The 18,909-nt window shown below is 37.4% G+C and overlaps 1 protein-coding gene across 4 annotated transcripts in view; it reads left to right on the forward strand.

Moving 5' to 3' along the window:
- The window catches only part of COL19A1 (collagen type XIX alpha 1 chain), a 333,080-nt gene that overhangs the window by 278,803 nt on the left and 35,368 nt on the right, over positions 1-18,909 (forward strand). For all 4 annotated transcript variants that reach the window (XM_003897789.5, XM_009205449.4, XM_009205448.4 and 1 more), the window contains 8 exons: positions 1,941-1,994; positions 3,380-3,433; positions 5,987-6,031; positions 8,076-8,126; positions 8,227-8,271; positions 8,693-8,719; positions 12,005-12,058; positions 16,596-16,640. In XM_003897789.5, coding sequence (XP_003897838.2) covers positions 1,941-1,994; positions 3,380-3,433; positions 5,987-6,031; positions 8,076-8,126; positions 8,227-8,271; positions 8,693-8,719; positions 12,005-12,058; positions 16,596-16,640 — 375 coding nt within the window. The remainder of the gene's footprint in view (positions 1-1,940; positions 1,995-3,379; positions 3,434-5,986; positions 6,032-8,075; positions 8,127-8,226; positions 8,272-8,692; positions 8,720-12,004; positions 12,059-16,595; positions 16,641-18,909) is intronic.

The raw sequence follows: 18,909 nt of genomic DNA on the forward strand, positions 1-18,909 counted from the left end.
AGGGTATTTTAAAATAGTTTTTTCTCATTATAGAAGTGATATCAGTTCACTATTGAAAATTAGGAAAATACAAAAAAGCACTAAAAGATAAAATTTCTCCCTATTCCCACTACCCAGGAGGGACTTCTGGTAATAGTAATGTCATGGTCCACAACTGTATTAGTCCATTTTCACACTGCTATAAAGAACTTTCCTGAGACTGGGTAATTTATAAAGGAAAGAGGTTTAATTGACCCACAGTTCTGCATGGCTGGGGAGGCCTCAGGAAACTTACAATCATGACAGAAGGTGAAGAGGAGACAAGCACCTTCACAAGGCGGCAGGAGAGAGAGCAAAGGAGGAATTTCCAAACACTTCTAAAACCATCGGATCTCCTGAGAACTTACTCACTATCATGAGAACAGCATGGGGAAAACCACCCCCACGATCCAATCACCTCCTTCCCTCTACATATGGGGATTACAGTTTGAGATGAGATTTGGGTAGAGACACAGAGCCAAATCAGATCAACAACACCTCATCTATAAATTCCAAAACCAAAGCCTCTGAAAACCCTGGAAATGTTTCCCAAGTTTGGCTTTGTTTCCCAAGCAAATTCATTTGGCAGCCGAATCTGGCCTAACTCACACAGAGCTCGTCTATCCCACTCTGTCAGAATATCGTGTTTTGCCACAGAAATATGTGTGTGTTTATTAGAGGGCACTGCTTCAGGCACCACTGCAGTGTTACATAATATTCAGTATGTATATCATGTTACCTGTGAAATGAAGTGATAATCCAGAATTCTAAAACACACATCTAACACTAAAGTTTCTGATAAAACTTTTATCTATTTGTCATGATAAAATAATAAAAGCCTGTATGTATCATTCCTATCTTTTAGGAAGTACATTTAAAATTGTTTAAAAATGTAGACCCTCTGCTATATAAGATTTGTGACTTGTATTTTTGCATGTTTTCTAACTTTTTTAAAACATGATTTTAATAATTGCAAAATATTTCATGTTATAAATTGTATGTAATTTATTTAACAATATTCAAAACTAATTACATAAGTTAGCTAATCTTGCCAGTTCTTCCTTGATATATAAATGTATCAGCATCCTAAATCCTATCCAGTATAATTGGTGCTATTCTACAAATCTGAGGAGGGGAGGGAGGGGAAATCTATCCATTATTATGCTTAAGCCGTGAAAGGGTTCCAAATTTAAATTCACCAATGAGCCAAATTTCTCCTTGTAATAAACTGATGAGCTAAAATAAATATTATATCATAAAACATATTCCATTTTTCCCAAGCTGAATGGAGCTGTAGTGTAATCATGTGTTTCTTCAATGGCATTCTGCCAATCTGAAATTTGTATTTCCATGTTTTACCAGTACGAGATTCTTAGATAGTACTGCTGACAGAATGGCTCTATAAAATAAGAAATGCTCTATGAATCACCAGATTAAGTTATGTTTGCTTCAGATTCCATGTCATGGCATTTTATCTCACCCTTCTTACTGTTTAAAACTGAGTATTTGCACATATTCTTACTTAAAACTGGAGGCTAAGCTATGAGTAGGCAAAAGCATACAGAGTGATATGATGGATGCTGGAGTCCCAGAAGTGAGGAGTACAGGCAAGGAGTGAAGGATGAAAAACTACCTGTTGGGTACAGTGTACACTACTTGGGTGATGGGTGCACTAAAATCACAGACTTCACCATTATACAATTTATCCACGTAACTGAAAATCACTTGCACCCCTAAGGAAAAAGTTATATTTTTGAAATTAGAAAATTAGAATTAAAAAAGGATATTTGCATATGACATACATTATGTTTCTCAATGAGCTAAATAAGTGTTTAATGTTCAATGGTCAAAATATTTGATTAACTAAAATGCCTTATTCCCAATGATATAACAGATTTTATGGTAGGAACTATCTTTTCCAGGGTCTTCAAGGAATTCCAGGCATTCCAGGTGCTCCAGGCCCAACGGGACCCCCTGTAAGTATTTGTTAAAATGATTGCACTCACAGTTTACATCTGCTGGGATGATGCAAAGTGAATTAATTTTCTTCATTGCATTTTGTTCTCTGTGCCTCTATGTAGATTGTCCAGCTATTGCCTGGAAAAGTAGCCTCATCCAAGCTCTCAGATTTTCATTTAGTAATTACTTAAGACTGCTCAGTGTCCTGGGGGCTTGCATCAGAATTCCACCAGACCAGAAAGCAGTCTGCGATTAAGCTAGTCTGTTTGAAATAGAAATTGCATATAAAAGAGCATTCTATTTTTTATTTATAATTTTTTGGCACTAACCTTTAGAAGAGATAGTCAAATGGCAGCACAAACTGAGAATTTATTTTCTAAAGGAAAAAAAAGTGGGCTAAGGATTATTGGATTTCATTTATTGTTATTCCTGTGTATAAATTAAAATACCTCTATTTTAGTCAAGGCTTTCACTGACCCTCAAACACACCATCAAAGCCTTCGTGTCTTTCACTGTCTTGTTTTCCTAGAACACAATCTCTTTTCCTTTATACTTGCCAAACCCAATCTCTCATTCAAACAGAGTTTAATTCTAGAGTCGCCAGATAAAATACAGTGCATGCAGTTAAATTTGAATTTCAGATAAACAAATAATTGTTTAGCATATGTTCATCCCAAATATTGTGTTTTTATTTGCTAAATCTGGCAACCCAGCACATGCTTCAGCTTCTCCACCTCATCCTTTCTTAGAGTTCCTATGCCGACAGAGTCTTTACCACACCAGTACGAATGTAATTATATATTTTTAATGTTCTGAAATAAGGATTTTCCATAATTAAAGTTGTGTCATTTATGCTTTCACCAGTTATATAGAACAAACCTGGCTTTAAATTGTTCACTAAAATTAAAAACGATGACAAAGAGTTGTGAAAGAAACCATGAAAATTATAGCTAACTCTGTTCCCAAAGGATTAAAATTAAATTTTATTTTTCAGTGGTAAAATGCAGATCATATAACTCAATGTGCACACTGTTAATTCTGCCGCCTTGCAGTATTTAAAATGTTGATCCCTACCAAAACTATAGCTCATTTAGGAAGGCATAATGTTATATAAATTGCCATTTAAACAGCAAGACTTTAAGTGTATCAAAAGGTTCCAATTAAGGTCATTAAATGTGGTTGACCAAGGTGAAAAAGCAACCACAAATACAAATTTTACCCTTCCAAGGGCTTATCAGCAGGATACAGCTGCTGTATCAGCCGGAAGAAATATAAGCTTCTAGGGCTTATTTAATTAGGATCAAATGACCTTCAAAATGTGTAAGTTTTAGTAACCAACTTCCAATACCCTTCAGCCATTTAATTGTTGTTTCTGTAACAAACTTAGTTTTGTGTTTTACAGGGCTTACTGGGAAGAACTGGACATCCTGGTCCCACAGGAGCAAAAGGTGAAAAGGTACAAAGGAAAAGCCTCACTTACCATCCAAACTGGGGCTTGGAGTGGGAGCATGATGAGACTCTTCACAGAGAGAGCCATAAAATCAAGCAAAGCCTGAAAGTAGAAATGATGGCAGAGAGTAGCTATTCTTGTAGTGGACTTGGAAGAACATCGGTCCAAAGGTTATTCTCAACATGGGAGATATTTTCCTAGGATAAAGGATAAATAGAACATTGGAACCATAAAACAAAAGTTCAGGCTGGATTCAGGATCCTGGGCAACCATCTATGTGGAAGGATTGGGTGGGGGAGCCTCCTGAAAGGATGCAAGTAATGTGATGTGTACCAGGGAGTTCCAGCCACAGGGGCAGTCAGTTTTCTATGACAAAATACCATAGACAGAGCGGCTTATAAACAACAAACATTTATGCATATTTCTCTCAGTTCTGGAGTGTGGGAAGTCCAAGATCAAGGTGCTGGCAGAATCGGTATCTGACAGAGTCTGCCTTCTTGTTCATAGATGTCTCCTACTAGCTGTGTCCTCACATAGTAGAAGGGTGACCAAGCTCCCTTGGACCTCCTTTATAAGGGCACTAATCCTATTCATGAAGGCTCCACCCTCATGACCTAATCACTTCCCAAAGGCCTCACCTCCAAAAGCTCCAGACAGCGGGCTGGCTCTCAGGACCAAGATTCTAGTAATCAAAGAGCTTGCAGAGACGGTCTAGAAGTTCTGTCTCTAGACGGTCATGGGGGAAATGTACTGAAGAGCCAGGATAGCTTGTTTCCTGGGGAGATCAGTTATTGGACAGATGGGTTGCCATAGTCAGAAAGGAGGACCAGCAATAGATGAGTCTCAGACAGGACACCACAGAGTTTCACATGTTTACTCCATTTAGGATCTAAACAGGCCCTATTGCCCTAGTCCAGGCAGATCCAGCAAGTAAGTGGAATAAGCCTAGCTATTTAGATTGGGGAAGTAAGAATCAAGAGTCCACATGAGCCACTCAAGCAGCTTCCACCCACTCGTCAGGACACGAGTTCCCTGACCAACGTGAAGCATAATGACATCAAGGAGCAAAGGAATCTCAACACATTTTGAAGGAAACAATGCCTTTATTCTAGATAGTCTCCACACATTTTTTTCTGATTTTATCCCAAGGAGCTTGCCCAACTCCACCAGCCTTTTTTCTCTGTTCTCTATGGAAATTATTCAGTCATAGACTTGCCTTTGAAGTTAATGGGAATCCCACACTGAGATGAGCTTTGGGGCACAAATGAGAGTGAAGATATGACTTTTAATGGTGCCAGAGGCGGAAAAAAAGGCTTTTCAATAGGCACATATTTTTCCTTGTTTGTTGACTCATTAGAACTATGACATAATTCTTTGAAGGACACTGCCAGTTGTCAGCAGAATATGACATGTCTTAGAGAGATAGCCACCATCAAAGCAGTTTGAGCAAAGAAACTATATGCTTGTTCTTTGTTATATATTCTCAGGCAGAAGCAGTGCAAGAAGAACTTTACAGTTTATTTTTATTGATAAACATACAAACAAAACATTTTATGATACTTTCGTTACCAAAAATTGGGAGGGTATTGGAATGAAGTCCTTGATTACATTTGTGGGAATGGACTAAAATCCCTCAAAATTCTTGGACATTGTGAGTAGAAATTTTACTCTATCTGAATTCTTTTTTAATTAACCATGTCTTGCCATTTCCTCTGCTACAGAGGGACTTAAAAGATTTTATGAGGCTACTATTTTAAAAGAAAAGCAGAGTTATAGGAAGAACTGCTGAGAGACACCAGAGGGACTTCAATAGCTCTGCTTATTATGGACCGATAAACATCTATGGTTTGTAAAAATAAAAGTGAAATACATTTTTCAACTTTCAACTTGAATTCATTCTCACAAATTCTATTTTCAGTCTGCTTCTCCTGTAAGACTAAGACTGTTTATATCGTAGTGACCATTTGCTTTAAACAGTGCCATACCACAGTTGCTTCTGTTCAGGGAGATGTGTCTGACTATGGCGTAAAGTCAGATATTAATGTAGGAAATGGAGATGAAGTTTCCCTTCTGCAGACACAACACAGGTTGTGATTTTTTCACTTTCATCAAATTATGTTCATGTCCCCTCTGGTTTCCAAAAGATGAAGGTGGTAGAAATGAGGCTCAAAGTTAGGGCTGACTCAGAGCCACAATCCCAGAGCCCACTGCCTGCTTGTAGGAGAGTTCCACATTGGGAGAGTTCCCCCAGCTACACTGGAAGTCCAGAACATAAGCTCCTGGGTTCTCTGGCTCCATCTAAAAACAAGCTTCATTTCTAGAGCTCACACTGTGAGAATCTGAATGGGTACGGGAAAAGGCCTTTACCTGTCCTGCGGTCTAGAAATGTATTTCCTTGGTAAAGGAGAGAGCCCAGCTGTATGAGACTACAAGGCTGAAACCTCATGGCAAGTCATATTGATTTCAGAAGACGGCTCTATGATTAATTTCAGAAGATAGTTTGTAAACCTGGGGTAGAAACGTCTACGCCACTGATATTAGTCTACATATCCCTTGCAGGGCAGCGACGGACCCCCCGGGAAACCCGGACCACCTGGACCACCTGTGAGTTGTTCTAGGCTTAAAACTTAAAATTCATATGTTTACTTAAGACTTTTATAACTCAGAGGTAAGACTACATTTAGATGTTTTCAAAGATAAAAGTCTTCTGAATTTTGTGTATAAATACAAATGATAGCCAATGTAGCTTTAAAGAGACCTGATTTGTTCCCCCTTTGGTTCAGCCTCAATGTGCAATGCTCAGATTTGCATACTGCGTATCTCCCCATCTTGGATTTAGGAACCTGAGTTTGTGCTCCGACTCTCCAATTCCTGCCTCGGGGCCCCTGGGAAAGTCATTTCATCTCAGTGTGCTCCATTCACAGAAAAGAGAAGGGCCAGAAAAATAGATCCTTTCCGCTGATGCGAGTTGGTAGAAAATCTGATATTATGCTATATGTGTTCATTCCCATTCATGATGTCTGAGATGCAAGGAGACTCTATTTATGTAGCTCCTAGTGAACAAAAAGTACAAGAGGCATCGATGTTTTTATTATTGTGATTGAGACAGATGCACGCCCGTCAGGGAAACGGTGGAGCGGAGAGGAGCCTCTCTCCGTGGCAAGTCTGCCCTCATGCGGGGCCACGCTCGAATCGCAGCCGAGCCGAGCTGAGATTCACGCCAAACACCCTTTCCTACCCCACGTCACTGGAATACTTTCATAAACCAAGCTCACCATAGAAAGGGCAGAATTGACCGTGACTTTCTGAAGACAATGAGGATTATTATCAGTCTGTATGCAGTTGCATGCTTTGTACACGTAAATGAAGAGATTAGCACTCTATTTCCTGAACTTGTTTCCTAAATCTGTTCATCTGTGTTACTGACCTTTTCACTTGACAAGAAAGCAGGACAGAAAGTATTTAGGGTTCAAATCCTAAAATTCAGTCCTTCTCCAGTGGGCAGAACAGCAAATATAACATGAGTTCATGAAAGGGACCTATAATTTTATAATGCGCCTAAGATATCTTTGTCTTCCCTCTGAATTCTCCAAAACCATCCATCCTTCAAAACACTGATTAAATGTTTTCTTCCCTGGGAAACCTCCTTTGCAAATCTCAGATAAAAATATCCTTTGTCTGTTCAGGACGTAGCACACTAAAATATAGTAGACATTCAGTCACTGTCAGATGAATGAGTTAAATAATGAAGTAATAAAGGGATGGAGCGTTTTTCTTCCATCACTAGTGTTTGGAAGATGCATGCAAATTGTCTTCACAGAACACCACTGGCCACCATCATAAAGAAACAATGAAACAGTGACTTCTTCAACTCTTCAACTAATAAGTGAAAACTGCAGAAAGGAAAAGACAGATTTGACTATGATTCTATACAAATGTTTAAAAGGAAAGACAAAAGATCCTAACTAAAATTTTCATATGCAAATTTTTCCTAATGCTAAAATGTATGATTTTTTTAAACTATAGAATAAGTTCTCCTTTAAGTGTTGGTTACTCTAGGACATGTCAATTTTTTTCAAGATGTTCTTATTCTCTTTTGTCCTAAAGAATTTATTTTTGTAGAAACATCCGCACAGCATTGTGGATAACATCATCTCCTCATTTACCTTAATTTTCTATTTGGTATGAAGAGACTGTGGAAAAAAATTACTTTTCAGTAGCCAAATTGTTCCCTATTCACATCTTCATCAGCACTACGGCATTATAGCCTGCAGGTCAGCAGGCTGTAAACAGTTAGTCTAAATTGGCAATTCAGAAACTGAATTTTAATAAGCAAATATTTTCCTCCGAATGCATTAGTGTCTCATCTGTCAAACCTGAACATTAATCAAACCCCAACCGAAAGTGTCTATCTGCTTCAGGTGTAGCTCACACTCCCTTTTCATTTCTTTCCCTGCATTTGCTTTGGAAAAGCTAAAAATTAAAACGTTGTATTATTTTACTTAGAGTATTAAACTCCCTTTGTAAAACAGAATAGAAAAAAAGTAAAAAATAGAATAGGAATAGTATCATTTGGTAAAATGATAAAATGTAGAGATGCAAAGTACTAACTTTCAAGAATAATTCTGTATCTCACCTCTTTCCTCAGGGTATTCCATTTAATGAAGGAAATGGCATGAGCAGTTTATATAAAATTAAGGTATTTATATTATATTTGTAATTATTTAAAATCCAGTTATAGACTGCTGTAAATTCTTCTCATCTTTCTCCTTTTCTTTTCTTTTCATTTTCTTTTGAAGGGAGGTGTGAATGTTCCCAGTTACCCAGGGCCACCCGGTCCTCCTGTAAGTATAGTTGTTTATCGTCAAACACACTTTAGCTGAACGACCACAATGAAAAACAAACAATAAAAACCTCTTAAGTTCACTGAAAACTTCATGTTACAAATATAGCCCAATTTTACAGCAGAAGAAAATAAGTAAAACCAATTATAATAAAATTGAGAAAATGTAAATAGCATTTTTCATGGTGCTGTCACTTTTTTCATTGCAAATCTAAGAACTAAATCAATGTCCAAGCAATCACTTTTATGAAATTTCCATCAAGTTATATTTTTCATCTTATTCTTCAAATTCAAACTGTAATTAAAGGAAAACTTGCTAATGTTTGTATATGTATTAAAGCAGATTGGCCAATGGTGTTTCTTATTCTGTAACTTTGCTTTGGTCATTATTTGAAAAATGACTTTCCATGTTTCTCTTACAGGGCCCAAAAGGCGATCCTGGCCCAGTGGTATGAATGTTCCCATGTTTTGTGTCATTTAGAATATTGGTCTTTGTTAAATTTTGAAAGAAAAGCATCAGGCAAAATGGCCTGCCTTCTTAGGTGTTCATCAATTAACATGGTGGTGGTGACAAGCAGGCCACAAAAGGAATGCCAGCAATGTGTTCTTTATTTCTGAGATGCATTAGTTCTGATGTTGTCCCTGCCCTTGAGGTTTGTCTCTTTCCATCAGTATGTTTTTAAAATCATCCTGTGATGGAGGAAGACACATATAAAGCTCTGATAAATGGGACACTTTCTTCTAATAGCCCTCTTCTGATGATTGATTCAATTTTAAGTAGATTGTGGAAGAGAAATACTTACTGGAAAGAAATCCCTTAATATATCTGCCATCTCCCCAACAAAAAAGGAAGGAACTGTTTATTTGCTTTAAATGTCTTAGGCAATTATTCTGCAGGAGATGTGTTTTGTCATAAACCTGCTTATTAGGAGGAATGTATCAGGAGGTTACGCTCAGCATGGAAGGAGATCATGTCCTCCCCCGCCTAAAGGACGATAATTGTTCTCAGCATCTTTCTCAACCACGGAGCCTCACTGTAAAAGTTCTGCCAAATTCAATTAGATGCCCTTTATTGCTGGGCATTTTTTCCTGTCATGTCCTTTTCAAGCATATCCTTCATGTTTCATTTGTGTATCTTTTAACCTTTGGGTATATACTTGAAACTCAAATGTACCTAACGCTGAAATAAATGTTCAAACCACTTTCCATTGCCATGTGAAAAAAATTTAAAGCCTTTTCATTATAGTACAGTTTGTTAAAACCCAATGAATAAATTTTAAATCAGCAAAGAGACAAGTCATAACAAGTAATGTTTTTCTGTCTAAAAACATATTTTAAAGAGATGCATTAAAGAGCTGTTTGATTTTATTATTGGGAAATATATATTAAAAGCCAAATTGTTGTCCCCTGAAAGCATTATTTCAACTAGTTAGGATCATATTCTGTAATTCAGAGTGTCCTTTGTTTTACTATTCATGCACTCTGTCTACCCTGTCTTTACCTGAAACCAACTATATGCTTCATTCTAATTTTAATTTTCTTACATCTTGTTGATAAAAAATGTCCTCCTGGTCTTTCCCTCTCATACTCATATGCACAAAACAGCTTCTCTGAGTCATTTAAGAGTACTTAGGCTTCTCACTGACTTTTTGGGAACATTATTTGAAGTTCTTGCATTAATAACTGCAGATTAAGATAAGAACTTTTTAAGTATTATAATAAAGGATAAATTAAAATTTACTGGCATTGACAAGGGGCTGGCAACAAAAATGTAGACCTATTTGAGTAGAATTTGAAGATTAGTCTTCAAATTTCTTAGCTGCAACAAAGGATAAAGAAAACTGATGGAAGTGTGTTCCTTGCTTTTAGAGATGTGAATTAAGAGAGTGAAGCACAAAAACAGAAAACTGCAATCATGAAATTAAATACACGTTTAGTGTACACATTCAGGCTTATCCTAGATAAAATTTTGAAGTTACTCTTTTGGGTTCTCTGTCAGCACCATCCTGCAACTCTCACCTTCTCCCACCATCTGTCCTGTAGGGAAAAATAATAGTTCATGCCAGAGAAATAATCCAGGAATGATAGAACTGTAGATCACAGAGCAAAAACTTGAGAAGTCTTTTTAAGGTGGGAAATTTGCTCTTCCAACATTCTTCAAATCCCGTGACAATAGATCTGTCTCACTATTTCTAATCTTCTCCATAAACCTTTCTAGAGGAATATTACCCTTAATTGAATTTGTTATCTTCTGAGATGCTCCATTTCGTTCCTTTAGTATTCAGTTTATAAGTGATCTTTAATTAAATATTTAATTATTAGCTACTTTCAAGCAATTATTGATTGATTGAGCACCTCCTCTGTCTTAAGGACTGTTGAGAATGTAAACAAAGAGAATCAAAGAGTGTGTTTCCTTTGTCAGCAACCTAGGGACTCTTCTACAGAACTTTATGCAGAACAGAATCTGAACTTTTTTTTTTAACCAATTATGAAGTTATATATTAGGGGGCATTTTAAAAGATTTCTGAAACGTAGAAAGCATATCAATTCATATGCTCACTCATTAAGTATTCTGTAATAAGGGCAATGTTGTAAATAATAATGAAGTTATATCCTTGGTAATATTTTTGAAGCAGATTAGAATTATGTATGTGAAAATACACTTACATAGAATACAATTTGAAAGCTTCTGTTTCTTCGTGATTATGTCTAAAGCATCCAGTGTCCTAAGAAAATATTTGCAGTGAACATTAGTTTATTAACAAGCAGGCATCAAACAACTCCCCACTTTATCTCTTTTTTAACTTAAAGCCCTAGTGCAAGCTTGTCCAACCCATGGCCCGTGGGCCACATGCAGCTCAGGAAAGCTTTGAATATGGCCCAACACAAATTTGTAAACTTTCTTAAAACATTAGGAAATTTTTTTTGTGATTACTTTAGCTCATCAGCTATCATTAGTGTTAGTGTATTTTATTGGAAGACAATTATTTTTCTTCCATTGTGGCCCAGGGAAGCCAAAATATTGAACACTCCTTCCCTAATGCTTTTTTTGTTAAAAGTTAGCAACTTCTTTCACCACAGTTTCTCCCAATGTGTTCCTTGAGGGTCTACAGGCTCCAGTTAGCCTGGGATCATACACTAGAACATGTAAAGATTTTTTAAAATAGAAAACACTAATCTACCCCCTTCCAGTGACTCATCAACTTGAGCAATAACTTTTAGTGTTATTGGAGATAATGATCCTGGGGTCAACTTCTTAAGCATTCACAATTCTTGTCCAGCTGCAGAGATTACTTAAAGATGATAAACACTGCTTTGAGTGTTCCATCTTCATCTACTCTTAAACAGTTTATTCTTATTCTCTGAAAATCTAGCAGCACCAGGTAGCTCACAAATTGGCAAACTTTATTAAAGCCCCGTCTTTCATTCTAGTTCTTACTGAAATTGGAGTTATCACTGAGCAGAGGGATTCATTCTGATTAGGTTCTCAATCAGAATAAAAATGATTAATCAGAAAATATACCTCTCCGGAGAATAGCTTTCACTCTCAAACTATTTTCAAACACCAAATGCAGTAATACGTTGCTTAAAAACAGGGCATATCATTTCCTTGCTAAATTACACATCAATGTTTGGGGTGGGAAGGTTAAGCAAAAAATATCTTTGCTTTGGAAACCAATGCTTAAAAACATTTTGATTATTGCTCCTGCATTTCTTATGTTCATATTTAACAGGGAGAGCCTGGTGCAATGGGGTTGCCAGGATTAGAAGGATTTCCAGGTGTAAAGGTAAGCACAGAAGTTAGAAATGTGTTCATTTATTCAACATTCAAAATTGTTTACTGAGCACCTAATGTGCCAAAAACTGTTTTAGGTTAGGAATATATAAAGGAACAAAACAGACAAAAATGTATGTACTCATGGGACTTACATTCTAGCAAAAGGATATAGAAACTAAAAGAATAAACATTTTAAAATTACATCTTATTGTTGGGGCTATGGAAAAAAACAAAAAGTAGATTGGGTTAAGGAGGATCAGGAGTGCTGAGGGGGTAGGAGGGCAGTATCTGAGCAAAGACCTGAAGGAGGTGAGAGGGAAAGCCAAGTCCCCTCCAGTCTGGAAGAATAATGTTCCAGGAAGAGGAAACAGCAGGTCTAAAGAGCCCGAGACATAAGATTTCCTGATGTGTATCCAAAGAGACCAGGGGAGGGAGTGAGGGGATAGTCGTAGAAGATGAGGTCAGAGCGGCGGGGGTGGAGGTGAGAAGTGGACTCCTCGTGTAGAGCAGTGCTACTCAATGTACAGCCAGTGGAGAACCAGTGCCAGTCTGCAGACCCTTTGTTATGGGTTCGGTGGCAAGGTTAGTACAGAGACCGAGAGTAAAGCACCTAAAAACATGTCCAGTAATTAGTCTAAAATGTCTAGCAAGCATGTGATGGTAGAATTATCTTTGTTCATGATATATTAGAAAATAAATAAGAGATTGCTCTTTTACCACAGGAAGTTTGAGAAACACTAATAAAAAGGCTTAACAGTCATTGCAAGGCCTTTATCTTTCACTCTGTGTAAAATGCACTCATCAGTGATTTCTGAATAGTGGCATGAGGGAGCTTGCAGCCAGAGGGTGTGCAAGAGTGGAAGTACGGAAGCCAGTTAAAAGATATCCAGTAATCCAGGTGCCAGTTGATGTTGGCTCAGATCAGAGAAGAAACAGTGGAGACAGTGAGAATGCCTCGATATGGATATATTTTGAAGGTAGCACTGATGGGATTTTCAGATTGATTGGATTATTACAGAATGAAGAGGAGTCAAAGAGGACCCTCAGTTTTATGACCTGAGCAGTTTGCAAAATAGGGCAGACATCATCTGAAATGAGGACAGCTATGAGCAAAGCCTATTTTGAAGGGGTGGAATTATCAGGAGTTTAATTTTGTACATGAGACCAAATTTGGAGATATCCGTTAGACAGCAAAGTGAAGGTATTGAGTAGGCAGTATGATATAAAAGTATGGAGTGTGGAAAAGAAGTCTAAGTGGAGATATAAATTTGGCTGTTCTAAGCATAGAGATGCTGTCATAAAGCCGGAAGACTAGATAAGATTACCAAGGGAATGACAATAGAGTTTTTAGAAAGGAAAAAGAGTCAAGGATTGAGCCCCGAGGCCCTCCAGTATTAGGAGATCAAGAAGAAAAGGAGGAAGGAGCAAGGAAGACTAAGAAGTAACCAGGGAGGTAGGAGAAAAACTTGGTATCCTATAATCCAAGAGAGAATAATGAATCAAGGGCAAAGGAGTGATCACCTGTCTCAAATACTGCAGATAGGTCAAGTAGAATGGGGATGGGGCCAGGTAGAAAGGTCAAGTATTGAACATTGGATTTAGCAATGTAGAGGTCATGGATGACCTTGACCAGAGAAATTATTATTTCACTATATTGTAGGAGCAACTGTGGACTTGAATGGATTTAAGAGAGAACAAGGAAAGAAAATAGAGACAGCAAGTCAGTATAAATAATGCTCACAGAGTTTTGCTACAAAGGCTAGCAAATAAATAGGCCAGAGGCTACTAGAGGAAGTAGGGTCATGGTTTTATCAGATAGATTTTGAAGATAATAGAAATATCAGACTGCTTATATGCTAAAGGAATGACTCAGTAGAGGGGAAGATGGGGATGATGATGCTGGAGAGAGAGGAGAGAGTGTGCGACCAATGTCTTTAAGTAGCCTAGAGGGGAGGGGACCTAGTGCATATATGGAGGGTTTGGCTTCAGAGAGAATAGTTTATCTACAGTGAAAGGGGAGAAAGCAGAGTATGGGGGCAGAGGCTGATAGGTGGGAAGATGTATTGGATGGAGTCTACAAAAGTTGTTTTCTGATTGCTTAAATTTTCTAAGATAAAGAGGAAGCAAGACCATTATCCGAGAGCAAAGTAGGGAAAGAGGTTGGGGATTTAGGGAGAAGGTCCTCTAGGAAAGAGAGAGGGTTCAGGGACCGCAGAAGTGTGATTAGTGCTCAGCCCTAAGGACCCTCTTGAGGTTCATGGTCATGAACAGAAGTGAGACTTCTCAACAAGACTACGTGTGCTGGCAGGGCACAGTGGCTCACGCCTGTAATCCCAACACTCTGGGAGGCCAGGCGGGCAGATCACCTGAGGTCAGGAGTTCAAGACCAGCCTGGCCAACATGGTGAAACCCCATCTCTACCAAAAATTAGCCAAGCATGGTGGCAGGCACCTGTAATCCTGGCTACTCAGGAAACTGAGGCAGGAGAATTGCTTGAACCCAGGAGGCAGAGGTTGCAGTGAGCCAAGATCTTGCCATCACACTCTAGCCTAGGCAACAGAGCGAGACTCCACCTCAAAAAAAAAAAAAAAAAAAAACAGGACTACATGTGCTTTTCCAGCCATGTTCAGACATTCAGGTAAAGACACAGAATAGGAGGGGAGTTGGATTTAAACAATGTTCTGCTTTTGACAGGTGAGTACTGGAAGGAATAATGGGACAAGACCCTTATTGGCTTATTGGCATGCACAAGGGATTGATTATAACAAGTAACCATGGAATTTTAACTAGGCAAAAAAGAGAGAGGCCATCCAGGGAGTGAAAGATAACAAAGGTGTACCATCAATGGATTAGGGTTTAGGGGTTCAAGGTACTCAAAGAGTGAGTTAGAATAATGTGGAATGGTGGTCCAAAGTTGGAACGCATGAAATTGAGATTATGGATGGGCAAAAAATATTTTTATTGACAAAATGCCAGGTGTAACTATGAAAATGAGAGGCAAGTTTGTTCAAGGGTAGTGGTTAAGGAATGAGAGGCGTGAGGCATGCAACTATTTCATTTAATGGAAAGTTCTAATATATTAATTTTAAAAATGAAAATTTCATAATTCAAAAGGAACAGAGGGAAATTGATGTGTATTGCCTGTTTATGTCCTTTACCCAATTTTTCTATTAGTTATTTTTTTCTTTTTGAGGATGGGTATGCTTCATATCTTAAAGACATTAATTCTATCTTATGTGTTGGAGTTTTCATCCTAGTTGGTCTTTGCCTTTCATTTTTATGTTGAATCTTATTGTAAATATAACCTTAATGTGATCAAATCTAACACTATTTTTCTTTATGATTTCTTGTTTTGCTTTTATGCACAAAATGACTTTTACTTTTATTTTCAACCAAGATCAGAGTGTCACTAATATATTCTTTGAACTTTTATAGTTTATATTATTTTATTTTTATATAAATCTATGTGGAATTCATATGGGATATAATATAAAGAGAAGAATCAAACTTTTTTCAAAGAAATTATCCAATTATTAGAACTATTTGTTAAATAAAATCCTGTTATAAATGCTAGTCTGTTTCTGATATTTCTGTTATAGTATATTGATATGCTACTTAATTTTATGCCAATATTCCATTATAGCTTTATTTATTATATCTTTAAATGTTGATATTACTAGTATCTCTTTATTATTCTTTTTTTAATTTTTTTATCCTCTCAAGTTATTATCCCAAGTAAACTTTAGTATCATTTGATCAAACTGCAATTTTGTAAGAATTGCATTAAATTTATAAATTAGTTTAGTTAGCAATGACACCTTTACAACATTGTCTTGCTCTCCAAGAACAAAGCATATCTCTTCATTAAATCAAGCCTTTTATGTCCCTGAGTAAAGTTATGAAGTTTTTTAAATTCAATTTCTGCCCAATGAAATTGCCATTTTATTATCCCATATATATATAGTCGTTAGTATTTTTAGCATTGTCAGCTTTATCTAAAATATCACATCGGCTCTTAAAAGGAGTTGAGTCACTCTGTTGTTCAGAGCAGTTCAAAGGATCTTCTAATTGGCCAAATGAGAACTACAAATCATTAGCTGTAGATCATTTTATTCTAACTCTACATCCAATGAGACAAGGATAGGAAAAGCTTGTTGGAAGACACTCAAAGTGCTTAATCTTTTAAGTAACAGTAATTATCTTTTGAACATGTGGAATAAAAATATTGACTGATTTTAGCTATAAGTATGTAAAGGGACATTAAAATAGGTCACAGAAATGATAACATCTATGCTTGCTTTCATTAAAACTATTATTTAGTTTAGTTTTATGGAAAATAAAAAAGCTGTAACAAGTTCAGCTGGCAATTAGCCACTCAGTTTGCTATTTTTCCATCTACACACTAGCTTCACCCCAGCTAATATCAGTAACACTTATCAGATCCGAAGGAAAGCTTTACCAAATCCAAATTATTATTTGAGAATTAATTTCATAACTAAAGACTTCATTGATGTCATTAAAGTAGTAATATTTTTAAATCCCAACAGGGAGATCGAGGCCCAGCAGGTCCCCCAGGAATAGCAGGGATGTCGGTGAGTTCAGATTATTTCACATAACTTTCACAGGTAAACGGTTCTATCTCCATGATACACCTGTGGCCAGGGATCGAGACGGGCAGGCGAGCATACCATAATTCCCATGGCATTAGGTTCCTAACAATTCTAGTTTCATAAATAATGCCACCTGTATTTTCCACCTCCAGAATCCTCTATTTCTTAATTTTTTGTTTGTTTGTTTTTTGTCCTCTTTTATTTTCTTCTCAAGTCACTTTCATGGAGGGGAGAGGAAACCCAGTTACTATACATTAATTTATGAGCACAGCTTTGGAGAGTTTATTGTGTTTCTCTATTCTTGTCATATTTCAAGGTTTCTCAGTCTTCAAAAGACAGAGTTCTTATCCTCAGGCATGTACTTCAAGTTCCTTGTATTAAGTTGCAATCTGCCTGAGTTATTCCTTAGCCCAGTGTTATTAGCAGAGCTTTATTGCTGCTAATGTTTCCTCGTAAACTAGCCCTTCAATCCTCTCAATCATTTTTGTTGCTCTCTAGTGTCAAACGTTTTAATCTCATCAAGGTCTTTTCAAATGAATAGGAAGTGCTCCAGGAAAGGCTGAAATTATTTCTCTGAACCCTAGAGATCATTCTGATCTTCATTCATGATGCTTTAATTAAAATTTTGTGGTCATGCTTTATGAATAAGAGGCCATTTATCCTCTTGCTAGGTGCTCCTGCAGGGCAGGTCCAGGATAACATTACAGGAAAGTCAATGGAAACCATGGGCTTGTATCACAAGAAAATAAGAAGATAAGATAAGGGTCCTAACATCACCACCCACAGTCACCCACTGAGATCTACTGACACCCAACACCACCCAAAGCCCTGCTCATCACCCACTGCCATCCCACAAAGTACTCAGAGCCACTTTGCTTCACTCCATTAACTTCTAAGTCTAACAACACAAAATAGAGCCTCATCCATCATCTGCATCCTTTGTAGATGATGACATTCCCTTACGTAGCCATTATAGATCAAGTCAAATATGTGTATGACTGTAAAAGTAGCATGAAAATATCTTCTTTAAAAAGCCCTTCCAAATTTTTTATAAAAGGAAGTATTCTTGAAAGTTGACTACACACTTAATTCTATTCCCTCACCACTGCCCCACTCACAGCCATTCCCAGCAACATATTTGGAAATCAGTTTCTGGAAGTGTCCTTAGAGAACCCTTACAACCTGTTCCTCTTAGACTCACATCCTGTGATTTGAATTTTTGTTTCCTTGTGACAAAATAAAGCTTAATTTTTTCATTGTATTCACCCCGGTGTGTCTACAAATTACATTTTGCTATTACCCTAAATTAAGCTTATCTTCTAGGAAAAAATACTGGCCACCATTGAAAGTATTTAAAAGACGTGCAACAGTGGCAACAGGCAATTCAAATGAGAAATTCCAAATATGTTTTTCAAAGAGGCAGCATTATTGAGATAAGAGGCTAGCCTGCCTCTTAGTTGGATGTCTAAGATCTGATATATTTACTTAAAAAGCAGTTTTCATATGTCATAATTAAAAACATAAACTGACTAGGCACAGTGGACTCACACATGTAATCCCAGCAGTCTGGGAGGCCAAGCTGGGCAGAACACTTGAGCCCAGGAGTTAGAGACCAACCTGGGCAACATGGCAAAACTCTGTCTCTGCAAAAAGTGCAGAAATTAGCTGGGCACCTTTAATCCCACTGCTTGGAGGCTGAGGTGGGAGGATCACTTGAGCATGGGAGGCAAAGATTGCAGTGAGCTAAGATCGTGTCACTGCACTCCAGCCTGGGCAAAAGAGCAAGACCCTGTCTCAAAAAATAATATAAAATAAAAGCATTGACTGACAATTACATAAATAGGAAAGGGTAAAAATTTTACATGCTACAAATACGTTCAGTTAAAGATGCATATTTGATTTTTATAACTGGCCCTTCTGTGACTCAGAAGATAAAATCGTTAAAAGAATCTAGAAATAGACTATGGTGATGGCTAGATGACAGTGTGAATGTACTTAGTGCCACTTAAGTGTACACTTAAAAATGGTTTAGAGGGTAAACTTTAGGTTATGTATATTTTACCATGATAAAAAATTTTTTTGAAAAATGGTGATTGTTCTAGTTGAAGCAAGGCTGGGGCCTGCCCACGCAGACGTCACTCAGCTGATTACCAAGGGGACCCAATCCTGCTCTTCTAGAACAGACCAGTCTATCCCTTTCCAGTATTTTCAGGGTTAACCAGGGATTTTCCCTAGAGCTTCTTTCTTTGCC

Source organism: Papio anubis, chromosome 6 (assembly GCF_008728515.1).
Source record: "Papio anubis isolate 15944 chromosome 6, Panubis1.0, whole genome shotgun sequence".
In the NCBI taxonomy this organism is placed as follows: Eukaryota; Metazoa; Chordata; class Mammalia; order Primates; family Cercopithecidae; genus Papio; species Papio anubis.